Source organism: Leishmania major, chromosome 36 (assembly GCF_000002725.2).
Source record: "Leishmania major strain Friedlin complete genome, chromosome 36".
Classification (NCBI taxonomy): domain Eukaryota; phylum Euglenozoa; class Kinetoplastea; order Trypanosomatida; family Trypanosomatidae; genus Leishmania; species Leishmania major.
Genome location: NC_007287.2, coordinates 500,636 through 518,605, shown reverse-complemented (window position 1 = coordinate 518,605; position 17,970 = coordinate 500,636). Strand labels below are relative to the sequence as shown.

Genomic DNA, 17,970 nt, shown 5'->3' with positions numbered 1-17,970 from the left:
TTGTGTTGTGACGTTTTTTTTTTTCCATCCGCGGGTCGGTGTGTGTGGGTGGGGGGGAGGGGGGGGGTAATTTGGGAGAGGTCAGGGGTGCCGGCTTATCGGACCACGCCTGTTTCTTCCATCCCATTCAATTATCGCGCCTCTGTGAAGTCGTTTCCTTCTGCCCCGGGCACACGAATAGCCACCCTTGGCTGTCAACCGGCTCTTCACAGACACACACACACACACACACACACATGCGCGCGCATGAAGCAAACAAAACGAAAACAAGAGTGACTGGCCAAGTGCTGATGGGAAAAACAAGCTGATCGCTGTCATACGTTTAGAAGAGCAAGTGGTACATGCAGTATCCCCGCGTGCTGATTCCCTCATAGTGCACTTGCAACTCTACCCACCCTTACCTCAATGCCATTCAATGCTATCACAACTCATCCCCTGCCCTTCTTTTCTCTCCGTTGCTCACGTTGTTGTTTGTCGCCTTCTGTACGTTTAGAGAGTCGTGCAGCCCGTCTTACGCTGTGTCTTCTACAATCCGATATCGCCTGCATATCGTACGTCTCTGCCACTACCCGACTCCATACCAGAGTCATCCCTGAGGTCCACACGCATACAGAGACACACATTGCCCAGCTGGACCTCTCAAAGCCCCTTTTTTTTGGCACGTATTTCGAAATTTGCCGGTGCTCTGACTTCCCACGTTTTCCCTTGGCCTCCTCTCTATTCTTCCCTCACGCGGTGTGACGCATTCTTTGCGCTTCGCCTTCCCCCCGCCGCCTCTCTTGTGCCGGTGCCGTAGACTCCCGACCACCTCATCACGCGTGTGTGTCCCCCCCCCTCCGCGGCTCTCTTGCGTCTGTTGTTGTTCTTTGCGTTTCACTGTTCTGTCTCGTTACTCGGCTGCTCGCACGTCCACACGACACCTCAAACTCACCTTCGGTAGCCACGACTTTGATAATTTCGTCCCACACGAACGCGGTGAGCTCGGCTCCGCGTATACGTCCGACTCTGCGTACGTGTGCTGTGGTTTCGTGCGAACTTGCCAGCGGGGAAGCCGCAGAGCGTTGTGTGTTGTCGGCCGCAACGTTGTCCGAGTTGAACTGGAGAGTAGGTGCGCTCGTGGAACTTCCTCTTTTCGCCTGTCTTCTCACTCACATCGACAAGAACTTCCGACCGTCGCGTGGTGCTGTAGAACGGTTTTGACGTGGTCACCGTGGTGGTACTGAGTGTGCTTAGAGGCCGGTACACACATTGTGTTGCTCACAATGACGGAAAGCCGATGGATCACGGAGGCCCTCGTGCAGTTTTCCGCGTCGCCGATATGGCTGACGCCGATCGACAACTTTGTCGACGATAACTGCTGCATCTTCAGTAACGAGTCAGAGATGCAGTTGGAGTACACGGTCGCGCACAACAAATTCAAGAAGCTCATCGACTCCTTGCTGACGTGCTTCTTGATGGAGCTGGGGGTCTCGATGGAGACGGCCGTGGAGGCCCTGCAGAGCTCCCTCGCGGTGAGTGTGCAGACGTCCGAGGGCCTCTCCGAGCAACAAGCTGCGAAGAAATTGCTGAAGCAGATCTTCAATGCGGACAACTTCTCGCACTTTCACACCATGATGGTGAAGCGCAACTTGGAGCTTGACATTCTGGCAAACGCCGCTCTCTCTTCAGATGGGGTATGCGGGAACGGCGGTGCAGCGCTGTCAACGGAGGAGGTCGAGAAGGAAACCCGGGCCCGGGCTCGCGTGCAGCGCGCCATCGACGTCAACGGCGACGTGAGCGAGGACGATGCGCTGCGGCGCGCCATCGAAGTGTCGTTGCAGGATGGCACTGCACAGCAGCAAGTGCAGGCCTACAGGAAGGCGTGCATACAGGAGGATGCAAATCTGCAATTGACTGCTGTCGAACACCAAGCAAACAGTGAGAAGGCGCAGCTGGAGGCTGTCCTGCAGACGCAGTCCGCTCAGAACCTCCCCGAAGGCGAGCACTTCCGACAGAATCACGTCGAACCCATTAACAAGCAGAAGGAATCGCAGCTTCAGCCGATTCGTGCCCACGCAATGTCGGGGAAGGGGCAGAAGGGGTGCGACGAGGCCGAGCCGCAGAAGGCGAATTTCAACTCACCCGAGTCGCCTTGTCCTCTCCCGGCGCTGCAAGTGCCCGCTGCGGCGTCCGCACCTGTGGCCGCACCGGTTAGTGTACCTGCATTGCCCTCGATTGGTCAGCGCCAGGCTGCCTTGCCCTCGATTCCGTCCACGATAACTGCAAGCGTCTTGAAATCTGCACCCAGCGCACCGGCGCATCAGGCACACGGTACCGCCGTCTCAGCGACGCCGGCGCCGACACCGATACCGACGAAGGAGGAGCTTGAGAAGCGTGCGCAGTACATGCGAGAGCAGCGTGAAAAGCTTCTTGCACGCAACCGTGCTTCGCGTCAAGAGCAGCTCAACACGTTCCTGCAAAACAACAGCTCCTCGACGACCACGTCGTCTTCCGCCGCATTGGCAGCCACCGGCGCTGCGCAATCAGTGACCGTCGAAATCGCTCGCCGGCTGCGCGGTGACCTCATAGGTGAAGCCCGGAAGAGCAGTGGTTGATGCGCTCTCTTGCTCCTCCTTCCCTCGCCGTTGGTTTGTCGTCATACGGTGTGACGATAGTTCTACATGTTGCTCTTATCCCAGTGCTTCGCTCGGACTCTATCTGCAGTGTTGAGGGGCGAAGGAGAAGTTGTGGAGGGGAGGGGGTACGGGTACGCCAACCGTCTTTTCCCCCTTTTTTTTGTGCGCCCCCGGAGTCCCGTGGAGGATGCAACACACTTCGATAAATCCGGCTGGTTGTTGAGGGTGCAGCGTCAGAGCGCGGAGGGTGACCAGTAACAGCCCTTTTGTGTTCTCTGCATTTTCCTCAGAGTTCGCATCGGGTCACTGAAGAAGAATGCGCGTCATGGCGTTGACGCGCTCTCTGTCTCCTGCACTGCGCACGCGAGCCGACCCCCCCCACACACACACACACACCACCACACACACACACACCATCGTTTTTGCCCCGGGCCCGTTTCTCACCCCCATCCCTTTCCCGCCTCCACCGTCTCGGCCACCCTTTCTCTGGGAACATGTAGCTTCGTCATTTGGTTTTCACCGATCATGTGCCGTGATGTGGCCCACTGAGATCTTTCTTTTTTCCTTCGTTTTTTTTTTGGGGGGTGGGGGTTCTCCCTCATGTTACTTACCGGTGTTCCCTCCTGCCCATATGTGTTTTTTGTTTTGATTCTGGTGTTGGGGCTGTGGCTTCTCTTTTTTTTTTCGTCTCGTCCCCGCGCTTGTGCATCCCCCTTCCGGACTCACATGCTTTCCTCTGTCTCGCCTTCGCCGTTCCACCCGCATTGAGTGACTTGCTTTGACAGTGACCTAATAACATCGGAATAGTGAAGGAGGGCGACTTTTTTTTCTATCGTTTCGTTTGAGGAGCAGAGGCGGAGAGGAGAGAAAGAAGAGAGAAGGGGGAGGATGTATATTCTTCTTAGGGAAACGTGAGCAGAGAAATGAACTGGAAGGGCGTGTCGTGTCTCTCTCCCCACGACGCGTGTGCGCCGCCCCACACCGTCTGTCCATGGGGTCGGAGTAATCGTGACGACGACACTCTTGTCATTCTCTCTCTCTTTTTTTGCTCCTTTTTGTATGCTTCCCCACCACTTTTCTTTTTTTGTTTGGCTGTTGTTGTTTTTTCGTTTGCTTTTAGCGCCCGTGACGCCCTTTCCTTTTCCAATGTCCATTCACCTTTCCGTGGAGGAGAGGAGGGGCGGGGGAAGGAGTGCTGTCGTTGTAGGCATCATCCTATGCCGCAAGTTAGCGGTTCTCCATATGCCTCTTAGCCGGGCAGAAGATGAATATCCACTCGTTTTCTGGCGCGCGCAGTTTGCTGGAAGCCCGCGAAGACGGCAGGAATCGAAGCGGTGTGTGAGGGGCTCCCCATGGAGAGAACGCGGCGCGTCACGGGATTTCAGCCCTCGTCGTATAGCTTTGCATGTTGTAACATTCACCATGAAAGCAAGTCTATGAGAGGCATTCGAGGAGTGACGCACAAGCACCATTTCGGTAGCAATGATGAGCGTAGTCCCTTCGGTGCATCAGATTGTCGTTGAAGCCCGGCAGCAGTGCAGGTATTCGGCGTACTGGCGTTCTCTTCCCCCGTTTGGTGCTCGACTGCCGCTCTGTGTTTCGTTGCTGTTTCGCCGCTGTTCCTGGCATTAGTGACATGCGGTACATGTACACCTCCTGTTTCACTCTCTCGACCTTTTCATCTGCTCTTCGCATTGCCGGACACCCTCACACAGACACCACCCCTACTCTCCTCCCTAAAAACCATGCGTGCTTGTGTTGGGCGTGCGAAGTACACAATCTAAGACACCGACATCGGTGCATCATCACTCGACCACTTCGTTTTTTTGTGAAGAGGAGGGTGATACCCCTGTTTGTCGCCCCCCGGCCCTGCTGTATCCATTTGCGTCAACGCGTCATAGGTTTCCTTAGATCCTAGGGGAATCCCGTCCCTGGTTCTCGACGCTCCCTCAGTCTCTGTCCCTCTTGATGGTTTTCTCTCGTGTTCGCTGAGTTCTCTTGCCTCCCGCTTGTTCTTCAGCTGAGGAGACATCCTTCGTACGCTGACGAAGGAAAGTTTTTTCTTTGCGTCCAGGGAAGGGTCGAGCACGATGGGACAACAACCGTACCTAGTGGCCTATAAAGCGCATACTCGTGCATAGAGTCGAAGGATGGTAGTTCCGCTTCGGCCGCACGCCTCTCTCACCCGCCTCGACAAAAGCATCTCATGTACACCGAATATCGTGCACAAGGATGATTAGCTCACCTCGACGCACGAGACGGCGAAAAAGGTGAGGGAAATGAACTCTCACCGCGGCAGCCAGAATGCCGTGCAGGAGCGAGTTAAGATGGGCGAGTACGCCCGCTTCGGCAACCGTCCGGCGTCTGCTCGGCGCTGGGGTTCATCGCCGTACGCATCGTTGTCATCTCGGCTCTAATCGTCATGCTGGAGATCAACAATTTCCGAACGACAAAGCTGTACCGCGCCACGGGTAGCACGAAGAATCTGCGTGTGCGTGTTTGTGTGTGTGTGTGTGTGCGTGTTTACTGCCTGGGGCACAAGGATGAGGTGCCACTCGCCCGGCTACTACAACCGCGACTTCACGCCCACCGTCTGCTAACTCTTGCACCTAAGCTTCAAGGTTGCGGAGTCTTTCTGCATAATCACGATTGCTGTTATGGTTCATGGTCTGATCACGTGTATCGTCGCTATCTTTGAGGAGTGCACGGGTGCAACGTGCCCCATTGCTGCATTCGCGATGGTGCTAGGCAGCATTCGATGAAGCATGGTGGCCGGCACGTGCCATCGGAAACCGTGCTGCCAGAAGATCAACTGGAACACCAAACAGACGGTCACCATTCGCGCTGGCAACAACACGCGTCTGACAGTGGACGTGCCTCCCTTCAAGTTCACGGGCGAGCTTGTCACCAGCTGTGGCCTCCTGGCCACTGTCTGGGCCATCCAGGTGCGTGCCATCACCTGTGTTTTTTCGCCTCTGTAGGCACGTCCGAAGAGAGAATGAGGGGCACACGAGGGCGAAGGAGGAGAAGGAAGTCAGGGAGCGGCCAACAGAGCAAATGTACCGGTCCCGCGAGGAAGAGAGGGGGGGGGGCGGCGTTCTCCAGGCATCTTCACTCTCCTCGCCCCTTCTGCCGAGACTGCCTAACCGGCACATTTGCCATGGCGGCGTGTCGCCTCTCTTCCCGCTGCACCGCCACGCTGTGGTGCCTCTCTCTCTCTGTTTTGTATGTGTGTGTTTCTCGGGTGCTTCTCTGCCGAGCGTGAGAAAGGCACGCAAGAGCGAACGGCGCCAGAAAAAAATTGAGACGCGGGAAAGGGCTTACAAATTGTTTTGAATGGGCAGGCGCGGTGGCGCTGCCAAGGGCGATGCAGCTGTGACGCCGCACGTGAGGAATTGCACATCTGCGTAGAGCCGCCCATGGCACCATGGCTGCGTAGTGCTTGTGCGCATTCTGTTTGTTGTGTATTCGGTGCTCCTCGTTTCCTGCTCTTTTTTTCGTCCTCTTCTGGAGGGCCAACGTTTTCGGAAGCGGTGCGAAGGGGAAGGGGTGGGTGACTAATTTTGTGGGCCAGGCGTGGACGTGGGCACGCACGCATCCGCATCCATATCCCCATCCACACGATCTTTTTCCTTTTCGTCTACACCCCAGCAGCACGTTTAGTATTGTTTTCTTTCTGCTTTTGTCTGCTCTTGTCGCTGTTCTCCTTCCGCAGCGCCTCTTCCCCTCTTTCCTTTCCTCCCTCCCCCTAAACACACACACACACACACACCGAGCTCTGTGGCGTACAGGGAATAGCCGGAAAAGTGTAGATGAAGCAAATATGCATATGCCCAGTGAGCGCGGGAAAATGAATCTCGAGCATGGCACACGGCCTTTCCACAGTGAGTACACAAAGACATACACGTACCGGTGGAGGGCCTTTTTCGGTTCGTGGTCACCTTGTTCGTGTGCTTGGGGGTGTGTGGGACACCGTCGCCGCCGCCAAAAAGTGACGGCCTATCATGATCAGGGTAACGGACAGCAAACAGAATAACTAGACAACAGAGAGGGAGAGTTACGTTTCCAGCATGTGCAGCCCACCTACCGCCCACGCACCACAGCAGCACCCTCGCCGCCCGGCACGAGCCGCCCTGCCGCGGAATCGGGCCGTGCGTCCTATGGGCTCTGCATGCCCTTTCTCGCCACCTTCACCGGCCGCGTGCTGGCGTCATCGGCGCCAGACGGAGACGCAGCGTGGACTGCATGCCTCGCGCCAAAGCGGGGCGCGCCCGGGGCTACATGCGCGAGGGCGGAGGCAGTGGGCCGTCCAGGTGCACGGCAGGACGCGCCCAGGGAGGAAGGCCACCAGTCGCAGGCCAGGTGGGGGGGGGCCTGTGCGACCTTGCACACCCTGCCTGTATGCCATGCGTCCCCCCCCTCCTCTCTGCCCCACACGCCGCCTCAACGCGCGGCATCCCGTAGCGCGGTGCGGGGACTCCCCGCATGGGCGTCCGGAGGAGCGCCCCCCTCGCGCACCTCGGGCTGCGCACGTCGTGCAGCCGGCATCGGTGCTTCATGAGGCCCACACCGCCGGATGGAGACGGTGCCGCCTATGACGCCACGCGTGCCCGTTTTGGCGCTGTCCCGTGTGCGTGGCAGCGCGCCCGCGCAGTCCTCGCACGCCCGCAGCCCCGGTGCCTGTTTCACGACGGCCTTCTCGTGTCGGGCGGCGGGGAAGGAGGTGGGGCCTCGCCGTCTTCATCCGGCACTTCCATCGGCACCATGCGTCGGCGGCGTGTCTGGCCGGCTCGCCCACCTGTGTGTCATCTCACCCGCAACTTCCGCTCTCCTGTTCTCGTTGTACCTTCTGTACTGATCTGGCCAGCTGTCTTGTGCACCGAATCGCGGAGGGGGGGGGGGTGACGGTCACCATTTGCCTTTTGTGTGCTGCCCTTTGTTTTGAACGCCCATAGGCGTTTACCCGTAACCCCTGCTCTCTTTTCTTGACGGGCCCGTGTGTGTGTGTATGTGTGTCTGCCTCAGGTGACAGACTACGTTACGCGTAAAGACTAGCAGCATCGTATTCTCTGTTTCGCATAAAAAAAAAGAAGGGAAGTGGGCGAAAGCGTAGATCGCTGAGGATCGACCACAGCTCTGTCCGCTGGCTGTGCTGGCCTGTTGTAGAACACTGCAAGTGGTGCCCAACCCGCCTCGCTGCTACCGGCTCTCCCCACCTCGCCGTTGAAAGGAGCTTGGATTTTCCGTTAGAGTAGATCTCTGTGCAGCGAGTGTTCGATGGACAGCCCAAACATGCACTGCACGGCTGCTGTACCTGGTGTGCCGTCTGATGGCACCTTCACCCAAGATCCGCGACTGTACCGCTCACAGTTTGCGTCAGCAGCGTGTAGTTGCTGCCCACTAAAGGTGCAGGAACTTTTTTGCGCGGAGATGGAGGCTCGCACACGGCTTGTCTGCGATGCCCTGACCGACTTTCAGCGCATCGTGAGCCTCTGCGTCACTGAGCGGCACGGGCGGTGGGTGATGTCCGTAGCCGACGACGGGCCTCGTAGCGGATGGTCTTGCCCCAGGTGCGGTTGTACCGAAGAGGATGTCTGCACCGTCAGCAGCCATAGGCAAATGCGTCCCTCAGGAGAGGTGTATCTTGAGACGCTCCTGCGCGAGCCCTGTCTCACTCCGCTTTGCGATGAGGTGGAGTTGCACGGGAGCCAGTCGCATCGCTGCCGCTACGCCGACAACGCCGCGATGCGACTGGAGCGTCGATATCTGTTTCAGAGAGAGTACGGATCGGTGCTGCAACGCATCAAGTTGGCGGGCGAGGGCATCCAAGAAAGTGTGACGCGGTGAATCCTCCCGTTCGCCTCTTGCGGTTATTAGTCTACATTCACGAACTCCTGTGTCCGCACCCAGCGCGGGCGCTGGCGTTTTGCTTCTCTGTGGGTTTCGTGGATGCAACGCTTCCGCTAGCGAGCACATGGGAAAACAAGAAGTGCGTAGAGGCTGAGAAGAGCACCGCCTGCATCGCGCATCATCTTTTAACGCGCCATAAGGAGGTGGTAGGCGTTCAAGCCGTGTTTCTACGGCCGCCATCACACCAATTCATCGCCTTCACCATACTCAAAGGACACCCTCCCAGCGCGCAGGCGTGACAGGATGTGGATGCTGCAGCGCCTCTACTTCCCTCAATCACCTCTGCTGCTTCCGTGTGTGCACTTCTCTTTGTCGTGGACGCCAGAACCTCGTGCGGCGTGCGATTCACCGGCGCGCACCAGCGCTTGTGTTTTGGCGCGCGCTTCACTCCATGTCATTTGCCGTCGCTGCGTAGACGCCTTTTTGTGTGTGTTGTTGTGCGTGTGCACTCCGAGCGAACGCGCACACGTTGCAGGAGGCATCCCATTTCTTCTGCTGCTTGCTTTGCACCGAAACCTGTATTCAAGCTTACAACCTCTCTACTGCCCAAACTCGGAGCAGAGAGTTAGCGGGACAACGGGCTGTACTTCTACATAGAGTGGGCTATTGCTGGTCTGTTTTGCTGTTCGCCTTCCGTACGCGAAGGCTTTCTCGACCTGCGTAGCTGGCACCGGTGACGCACCACGACAACTGGTCTCGTCGCCGTCTTCCTTGGTTTATTCTTTCCGTCAAGTGTGCCGCGTCCTCCACATCATCGTCGAGGTTCTCCGTGACTCGTTAAGCCATGAGGTTCTCTGTTGTCGGTGGTCCACTAGCATCTACCATTTCTCTTGAGGCAAAGCAGTCCGACAGCTTCGAGTCCATCTTCAAGAGGGTCCAAGAAGCTGTTGGCAAGGCAACGCCGCTCGATGCGTATGACTTGTACACGACAAGGCGCTCGTCGCTGACCGGGGAGCTTGTCGCGGCCGCCGGTCCGCTACGCTTCACAGACACCCCCTCGGCCCTTCGGCTGGACTTCGAACGGAGTGATCCACACATCCTCATGCTGATGCAAAGGAGTGCAGACAACGAGCGTGGCAGTACGCAAAATCAGCTCTTGTGCAGCACCGCTGCTGCAGGGGACGCTAGCAGGCCAGACAGCACCGCCATAGCGTCCACATCGCCGTCTCTCATGACCACACCGCGGGTGAGAGATGAGTATCGGCGCCGCATGCGTGCCATGTACCTCAAGTACGACCCTGGCCAGATACACAAGGTCGAAGTGGCACTCGACCGTTACCGTGGCTACGAGGAAGACGTGCTGCAACAGCTGGTGAAGAGGTACGGGCCCGAGCCAGCACCAGGGGAGGTCGATCTGTCTCCCAAAGCCGCTGCTGCGCCCTCGTCCGGCCCCGACGCGCGTGAGAGCATGCCATCGCACTCCGCTTCGACAGACGAGGCCAATCCACATACGAAGCCGTCGTACTATGATCGACTTGTAGCCATCTACTCCACCTACGAGCCAGCGAAGCTGAGCAAGGTTAATGGGACGTTGAGGCGCTATGCCGGTCGAGAGGAAGAGGTGATCCAGCAGCTGGTGAAGAAGTACGGGCCAGAGCCCTCCACTGAGCCCGTAGCAGCGGCTAAGGTTGCGGAGGCGGCAAGCGAACAGCTTGCGCCAACTTCTGGCGTGGGACGGCAGCAGTTGACGTCATCAGCGACCCATGCAGAAGCTTCGGCACATGCAAGCGCGACAGTGCCCGCTGTCGAGGAACAGGTGGCAGCTGTGCCCGAGGCCACGGAAGCTTCCGCAGTCCCCCTCACAAACACCGCGAAAGTCGCAGCAGCAACGATACCCGCAGCTCCACCAGAAGCCAGCGCCTACGGCGATTCCACCGTCGGGACGCAGCTGTCAAATACTGAGAGAAAGCCGCTGGCAACGGTGGTGTCTCCACTGGACGGCTCGCTGCCCTGCTACACAGCTGTCGCCCTGCCAAACAAGGCGAGCGCTGTGGAATCGATGGCGATCGGTGCTAACTACCGAGAGCGCCTAGTCGCTCTCTACAACGCGTACAACCCTGCGAAGCTGCACACGGTGGAGGGCACGCTGAAGAAGTTTTCGGGGAAGGAGGAGGTGGCAATCCAGCAACTCGTGCGACGCTACGGAGCGGAGCCGGCCCCACTGAACCGAGAGGAGGCTCGCAAGCTGTTAACAACCGCGGGCGCTGGCGGTGTGCCCAGCACACCACCAAGCGCGAGTCCAACAACCACGAATGCTCCAGGCAGTGCCGCCTCGTCGACTGCAGGCTTTGAACCCGCCTCGTCGGGGGAGCGGGTAGACCGCGTACTGGAAACGCACAAAAGCGGCGAGGAGGAAGTCATGGCGCAATCGGAGGTGCGCTACGCTGCCCAACGCGCTAAGAACATCGCTGGTGAGCCTGCGACGAGCGGTGCGGGCTCCGCGGCGGAGTCGGGGAGCTTCGGCGCGGTGGTGACCACTGCGCAGGTCAGTGCGGCGCCACCGTCTATTGCGGTGAGCGTCCCGCCAAGTCACGGGAACTCTCCGAGTGGCATCGTGAGTGCTTCGACACCGTCGACAGTAGCGAGCACCAAGGCTGCTTCGCCTGTTGGTCCCGCGGGTGCTGTGGTGGCGACGCCACAAACGACACGAGTAGGAACTGTGGGGCCGGCAGCCGCTGCCGTGCCTCACGCGCAAGAGAGCAAGGCATGGCAAGGTGGTCCGCCGCAACGGAGGGCGCTACCGCTTGCGGCGCTGCGAGTGGCGGCGGCACACGTGGAAGCTGCCGCGCACATGTCGTTGCGAGAACGGTACTGGGCCATTTGGAGGACGCACCACGCACAGAAGAGAGCGGCTGTGCTGTTGCAGCAGGAGCTGTGGGTGAAAGCATCAGCCGGTGCTGCCGGTTGCTACCGCCTCAACGACTCAGTGGAGCCTGCGTACACAGTCGCGAACCTTTCGGTAGTGGTGGCCCAGGAAGAGAGAGGCGGTTGCAGCGCACAAGGCCGCGCCTTGTCGAGCGAGCTGCAGATTGCAATGCGGGCTCTGCTAGCGTCGCTGCGGCACTGTGTCGAGTCGCGAGTGATTCAGGCGCAGTCCCACGAAGAGCATCAACAGGCGGACACGCTGCTCACCCACTGGGCTGCCGCAGAGAACCTTTGCCCGGTCACCGACTCTCCCGAGCTGGCATGCGCGCTGCATCAGGCTGCGCACCTTATCGGCAAGCTGGAGGACCTCGTGACCGTGATTCGCACGCAGGCGGGGCAGCTGCACCAGCTAAAGGCGCTCCACCGGGATGTACTGGAGCGTATGGAGCACGCTCACGCCAACACCCAAGCGCTGGGCAGGCTTCAAGCGCAGCTCAGCGCTGCGAACAATGACCGCCGTGCACTGGAGCAGGAGCTGGAGCGCATCTCTGCCGGCGGAGCGGAACGCCACGCTCGTCAGGCACCGTTGTGTCGTCTCTACCCTACTGCGGAGGAACGCAAAGATGCCCAGGTCGCCAAACTTCAGCAAGAGCTAGCCAAAACACGCAACTTACTCTTCTTGTCCAAAGAGGCAGAGGATAGGCTAAAGGTGCAGCTGCAGCAGAGTCACACTCGCGAAGCGCGTCGAAAGCACGAGGAGTGGCATCGACAGGGAAAGAGTAGCCGGTACAGCATCTCAGACCGGGCGTACACACAGCCACGCAGTCGATCCGCGAGGGCCGGTAATGGCCCTCATTCGTCGCCGTCGAACTCACCGTATCGGCGCTACACGCCAGTGTCTACCCCCCGCGGAGCGTTCTCGTACGCCATTGCTCATGACACCCCGCGTGGCCCGTCGACCTTGCAGGTGCACGTGAACGGATGCCCCGTCTCCTCGATTCGCGGGCCGGACGCGGCCACCGCCGAGCAGGTTAGCACAAGCATGTCAGTCAACAGTAGCACGCCGTGGCCCTCGTCGCGCTACGTCATGACGCCAACGAAGGTGGACCGGGGGCCATGTCCCAACTGCCTTACCCCGCTGACCTCGTGCTGCCGTGAGGAGAGCGGCACCGCGTCGGAGAAGGCAGCGTTTTGCTTCAGCTGTCGCCGTTACTTCACCTTTGGAGAACTGTGGACGTGCGATGGACGTGAGATTATGTGACAGCTGTAGAAGGGCATCTTGGGCGCTGTCAGAGTGGGATTGGACAAGGAGGGGGGCGTGCGCGGGGGGGGGGGGACCGTGGCAGCACAAGACCCAGAAAAGCATCGATTGCAGGACGCGATCGCGCGCATGCTGCACTGACGCTCTCTATTGTTTCTCTCTGATGCCCATTCTCTTCGTCGTGGCGAACCGGTGATGTCCTCTTCTTTATCGCTGGCGATTTACGTGTCTCGCCTCTTTACGCCCCGTGTGGGTGTACGTGGCATTCACGGGCGTGTGTACACTTCTTTGAACGACAAGTGGAAGCGAAGCGACAAAAAAGTAGGAGATGGCATGCCGATACACCTCTTCTCCTCTCACGCATGCACTCTGGTCTCCTCTCTGTCGGTGCGTCCTGCTTCTGTATGGCTGGCCCACCTCCTCCACAGCCGACAGACCGTTTTGTTTCCTTCTTCGTGGCTCCTGGCAGCGGGGCAAGGACAACAACGCGGCAGGTGTGTACTGCCTCGGCCGCTGCGCTTTGCACACCCTGTGATGACGCCACTTATCGATCAAATGGGAAAGGCCGTCACAGCATGCCGGTGGGATGCCGTGACGAGAACGCACTCGCCCCCTTCTCTCTTCGCGTGGTCTTCTGAATGGGTCTCTGCGCTTTTCATCCTTTACTGGGCATGATGCACATGCGCAGTCGCCGCCTGTCTTTTTCTCCGCGTCGCGGCACACGCCCCGTCTCCGAAGGCCCCTCAAGCTGGAATCTGCAAGTACAGGGCCGCACCTCACTAGCTAAACTGGCGCGCAGACGTTTGTGCACGCACAAAGCACGGACGAGCAAACGAGTACCAATGACGTCGACTCTGACGAACAGCAACCGCATCAACATCCCTGCGGTATGCCGGCTTCGTGAGCGGAACACAAACAAGACTGTGGGCTCCGGTGTGCTGGTGGCACAGGGGCTGCTGCTGACGTCTGCCACCGCTATCCCTACGCAGTCGCGTGCCACGCACATTGTGGCCACGTTCTTTGAGGGCACCAAGAAGAGCGCCGTGGATGTGCAACTGCAGCCGCAGCGCTACTACTTCGCCTCCCGCTATCCGCCAGAAATGGACTACTGCCTCATCAGCTGCGAGGAGGCACCGCTGCTCAACGTCACGCCGGTGCACATGGCACTCACTGGGAAAGGGTGGGCACCTGTGGAGGAAGGCGATGTGGTGCTGATCGTAGAGCACCCGATCGGAGACGTGGCCGGCACCGCAGCAGTTCCATTGGACGGAAAAGCAACCTTCTCCTCCACGCTATCCGCGACCGGCGATGGCGACTTTGATTCCGTGCGGGCGCCGTACACGGAGCAGAAGCGCTTCGAGGAGGTGCTGCGCTGCCGCGGCAATGTGAGCTTCCTCAAGTCCAACGGCAGCTGGAGGACAGCTGGCTGTCCCGCGTTCAACGAGCATGGCCAGCTGGTCGGCCTGCAATCGCAGAGCAGGGCAGATGGCGAGGGAGTCGTGAACCGCATCCTGTCACTGATCTCTATTGTGAAGCACCTCTTCGCCAACGTGCAGCTGCCACATCTCCCGCAGGAGGACGTCACGTTCGAAGATGTGTGGGACACGTGGTACGTGACGAACGACATCACGCGCATCCTCGCCATCCTCGCCAACTTCAAAGGCAAGTCCATGGCCCAGCAGGTGACATGGCGCCTGTGCGAGCTAACAGCAAAGCCGCAGCTGGTCAAGAGTATCGCCTCGAATGGCGGCATCGAGGTTATTCTCCAGAACCTTAGCCTCTTCTCTAGTGACGAGAAGCTTTCGGAGAGCGGCTTGCGCGCTCTCTGGAATGTGAGCATTGGCGAGGAGGCGCATCTAGCCACCATTATCAAAAAGGAAGGCGTACAAACCATCCTCGACGTTGTAGAGTCATTTCCGGCGAACGAGACGGTGCTCGAGTTTGGCGCGGTGCTGCTGCACAACATCGCCGGGTGTCGTGCGGCGCCAAACTTCTCCGAGGCTCACGGCGCGCGTGCGCTGAAGGCGCTGTACCCTGGCTTTCAGCAGTTCCGTGAGAGCGTCGTGCTGCAGAAGTTTGCACTGAGCTTCTTTGCCACCCTTGCGCGACTGAACGAGGACTTTGCACGCGATTTGGTGCAACAGCATGTCATCGAGCACATTACCCATCTTGTGGAGGAGAAGCCGAAGCAGATCTTTCTCATGGAGATAGTCGTCGGGTTTGTGGCAGAGCTGGCGCAGTACCCGCAGACGGTTGAGCTGATGTGTAGTAACACCCCACAGTACGCTGCCGCCAGCATGTCGTACCTGATTGACCTCCTCATTCATATCATCTTGGAATACAAGGACCTTGACAGCCTTTTGGTGAGCGGCAATCGGGCGCTGTGGGGACTTGGTAATGTGCCCACCTGCCGCGGCATCATTTTGGAGAACCCACGGGGCATCGATGCACTGCGCATCTCACTGCCACCACTCATAGCAAGCACCCACCGCTAGCTACGTTGTCTTTCTTGGCGGCTGGCGTCTGTACCCACTTGATGCCTCCCCTCTTGGGCCCGAGTCAGGCTCTCATTTTTCTTTGCGTGTGTGTGTGCGTGTGGGGAAGATGAGGTCTTGGTCGGGTGTGGTGCCAAGAGAAAGGGGGAGTGGGAAGAGAAGGAACGTCGCATCGGTGATGCCTGTTTGCTTCTGCCTGTGAAGAAAAGTGGATGTCCTGCTGCGTGCCATTGCTCTCGATCGACTCTCACTCATGCGGAAACACCTCTTTAACGTGTTGTTGTTGTTGTTTTCGGTTGGTGGTCGGCACCCACGCTTCTCCTCGCCTCTCTCTCTTCGATGTACGTTAGCGTATTTTCCTCTTTCGGTTTTCCTAGATCGTTCAAGTTTTGCATCGCAGGTCGCTCCCGCCCCCGTCCTCGTGGAACGAAGACGGTGTGCCAAAGGGCGCGCACCACAAACAGCGACAGCAACAAAGGAAGACGAAGTTGTCGTAGTGTGTGTGTGTGTGTGTGTGTGTGTCAGCCCTCATGACCGTACCAGCCCTAGCTGTATGGCGGGTTCTTGTCGAGACGCGTGCTGTTGCACTGCCAACGGCTCCGCGTTCTGTCAAGTCTGAGACCACGCAGCAGATGTCTCTGCATGTATGTGCATCTTGCATGTGCGTGTGCGACCGCTTCGGTGTCAAACCAAAGACAGCGCATTTCAAACACCTACCAAGAGCCCTGGGATAAGGCTTACGGCCGTCGACTCGTCCCCTATCTTTGCTGTGCCTCTCATGCTCGCAAGTCTCTCCTTGCCGCTCTTTTCCTGCCACCTTCTCTCTTTGCCAGTTTCCGCGGATCCTTTGGAGTGATGCATCTCATGGCTGCGTGCCCACGCCACTTGCCCTGCAGGCCGACCACACGCTGAATGGAGACACAGCGAAGCCCAGCTACAAGACGTACATACTGCTGCTATTCAAGGGACCCTCAACGATCGTTCGATGCCGATACTACCTCTACTTGCCCTTGACAGTTCTAGTCGGGCTTAGTGGTGTCTAGTACACATCGCTGTCTGTCTTTGGTGAGTAGAGTGGACAACAGGGTGTGGATGACCAGGGTGTCTCTTTTTCGAGGGGAGGGAGGGGGAGCACGAGTTGACCTTCTTGCATTCTACAATTCCTTCATCACTCCGTTGTTCTTCTTCGTGCATGAACCACGTGCATGAATGTGTGTGAGTTGGCTCATCACCGTTGGCACATATTGCACTCGTGACTTTTTTTCATCTTTTTGGTGCCGTGTGGACTGCTAAACTCTACGTGGACACATGTGGCCACCTCTGCAGCGTGGGAAAGAGAGGCACAAAAAAATGGGCTGACCGGAGTTGGTCCTAGTAAGTGAACTGGAATTGTGACTCTCGGCCTTGCCTCGCTTACGGTTTTCTCTACGAGGAGTGCTTGCTCTCCTACTGCTTGTGCTGCTGTTTTTTTTTTCGCGGTGTGTTTTTGTTTGTGTCGTATCTCCGATCGTCGATTGGATCGAGTGGGGGATGTCATTCACGCCACTCTCTGCCCCTCCACCCCTTCCCCCACTCCTGCTGGACAAGTGGGGCCCGTCATACTGTTTTCTGTTCTGTTGTGTTCGCACATCGAAATGCACCCACATACAAATGTATATATATATATATATGTGTGTGTGTGTGTTCGCGTACACGAAGATATTTTTGCATTGGAGTCCTGGCGTACTCGGCTGGCGGAGAGAAAAAAATGGGTTCTGGCTGGTACGTGTGGCAGCGGAGTGCACAAAAGGCTCATGACACCATGTTTGGGCGATTGTGGAGGGACTGAGTGCTGCTTGTACAAACACTGTGCGAATGGATGGCCGCCGCCCTCGCACTAGTCGCAGGGGTGCACGGGTGAGATCAGATTCTACAGAGGGGGTGTTGGCCAGGTCCTTGGATAGGTTTTGCTCGGTTTCATGATCCTGCTCCGGCCAGAGAGTTGTCCATTGATGGCTTTCACGCGGACGACGTTTGCGACGAGCTCGCCGAGGCTTAGACGGTGTGTGGGCATCTATGCATGCATTCGTGATGCGCGTTTTCTTTTTGTGTCTTCGGGGTGCGAAATGGTAAGCTGTGCAAGCGATAATTAGGTTACTGAGCAGGTCTCTCAGCAACCGCATACAAGAGGCTCTCTTTAGGTGTGCTCTGCCTCTATTCCCATATCGCCACACTAGAAAAAAAACCGAGAACAACGACCGACATGTCCTCAGCAAAGAAACGACAAACTCGAAGAGGGATGCGCCACTGCTGTTTGGAGTGGCAGGATGAGGATGTTCTCGCAACGCTCTCTCTCCCCTCGTGGCGTTCTTTCTTTCGACTACGCTAGCTGTACGCAAGACCTCGCTCTTACCCACGCGTGCGGATTACCTTTCTGCTTTCCCCGGTGCAAATCAGTTTTTTCAGCGCTCGCACCCTCTCCTCCTTTTACCCGCCCTCCTTTCACTTTCTCCACTGCGGTCACCATCGTCTGTCCGTCTCTACCTCTGCGCACACCGCAGTTCTGTGTGTGTGTGTGTGTTTTCCGTCACACGCTCTCTTCTTCTTTTCTCTCTCACCATTGCGCTTCTATTCGTTTTTTCTGTTGGTTTTGTGCCTCCCCTCCTCCTCCCCCGACACACACACAAGAAGCAAGCCATCGCCGTTGTACTCGAGGGGGCAGTTTTCCTTTTTCTTCGCGAGTCTCTTCGATACCGCCCCCACCCCCGAGAAAAAAAAATAGGCAGAGAGACAAATACAGAAAAACATCGCGTGTCGTCTCTCTTCCTCTCTCTCGTTCACGTCT

At 57.9% G+C, this 17,970-nt stretch overlaps 3 protein-coding genes and 1 pseudogene across 3 annotated transcripts, besides 1 other annotated feature; all 4 read left to right on the top strand.

Annotated features, from left to right (window-relative positions):
- Positions 1 to 1,262: 1,262 nt before the first annotated feature.
- Positions 1,263 to 2,594, top strand: LMJF_36_1400 (conserved hypothetical protein; the record flags this gene model as incomplete). Its single annotated transcript, XM_001686660.1, has 1 exon — positions 1,263 to 2,594. One exon carries the CDS (start codon positions 1,263 to 1,265, stop codon positions 2,592 to 2,594), a length of 1,332 nt encoding a protein of 443 aa, XP_001686712.1.
- Positions 2,595 to 8,045: 5,451 nt separating this feature from the next.
- On the top strand, positions 8,046 to 8,761 carry LMJF_36_1395 (annotated as a pseudogene).
- Positions 8,046 to 8,761: a sequence feature.
- Positions 8,762 to 9,309: 548 nt separating this feature from the next.
- On the top strand, positions 9,310 to 12,651 carry LMJF_36_1390 (conserved hypothetical protein; the record flags this gene model as incomplete). The annotated part of the gene is made up of 1 exon (XM_001686659.1): positions 9,310 to 12,651. One exon carries the CDS (start codon positions 9,310 to 9,312, stop codon positions 12,649 to 12,651), a length of 3,342 nt encoding a protein of 1,113 aa, XP_001686711.1.
- Positions 12,652 to 13,289: 638 nt separating this feature from the next.
- On the top strand, positions 13,290 to 15,146 carry LMJF_36_1380 (conserved hypothetical protein; the record flags this gene model as incomplete). Its single annotated transcript, XM_001686658.1, has 1 exon — positions 13,290 to 15,146. One exon carries the CDS (start codon positions 13,290 to 13,292, stop codon positions 15,144 to 15,146), a length of 1,857 nt encoding a protein of 618 aa, XP_001686710.1.
- Positions 15,147 to 17,970: the final 2,824 nt, after the last annotated feature.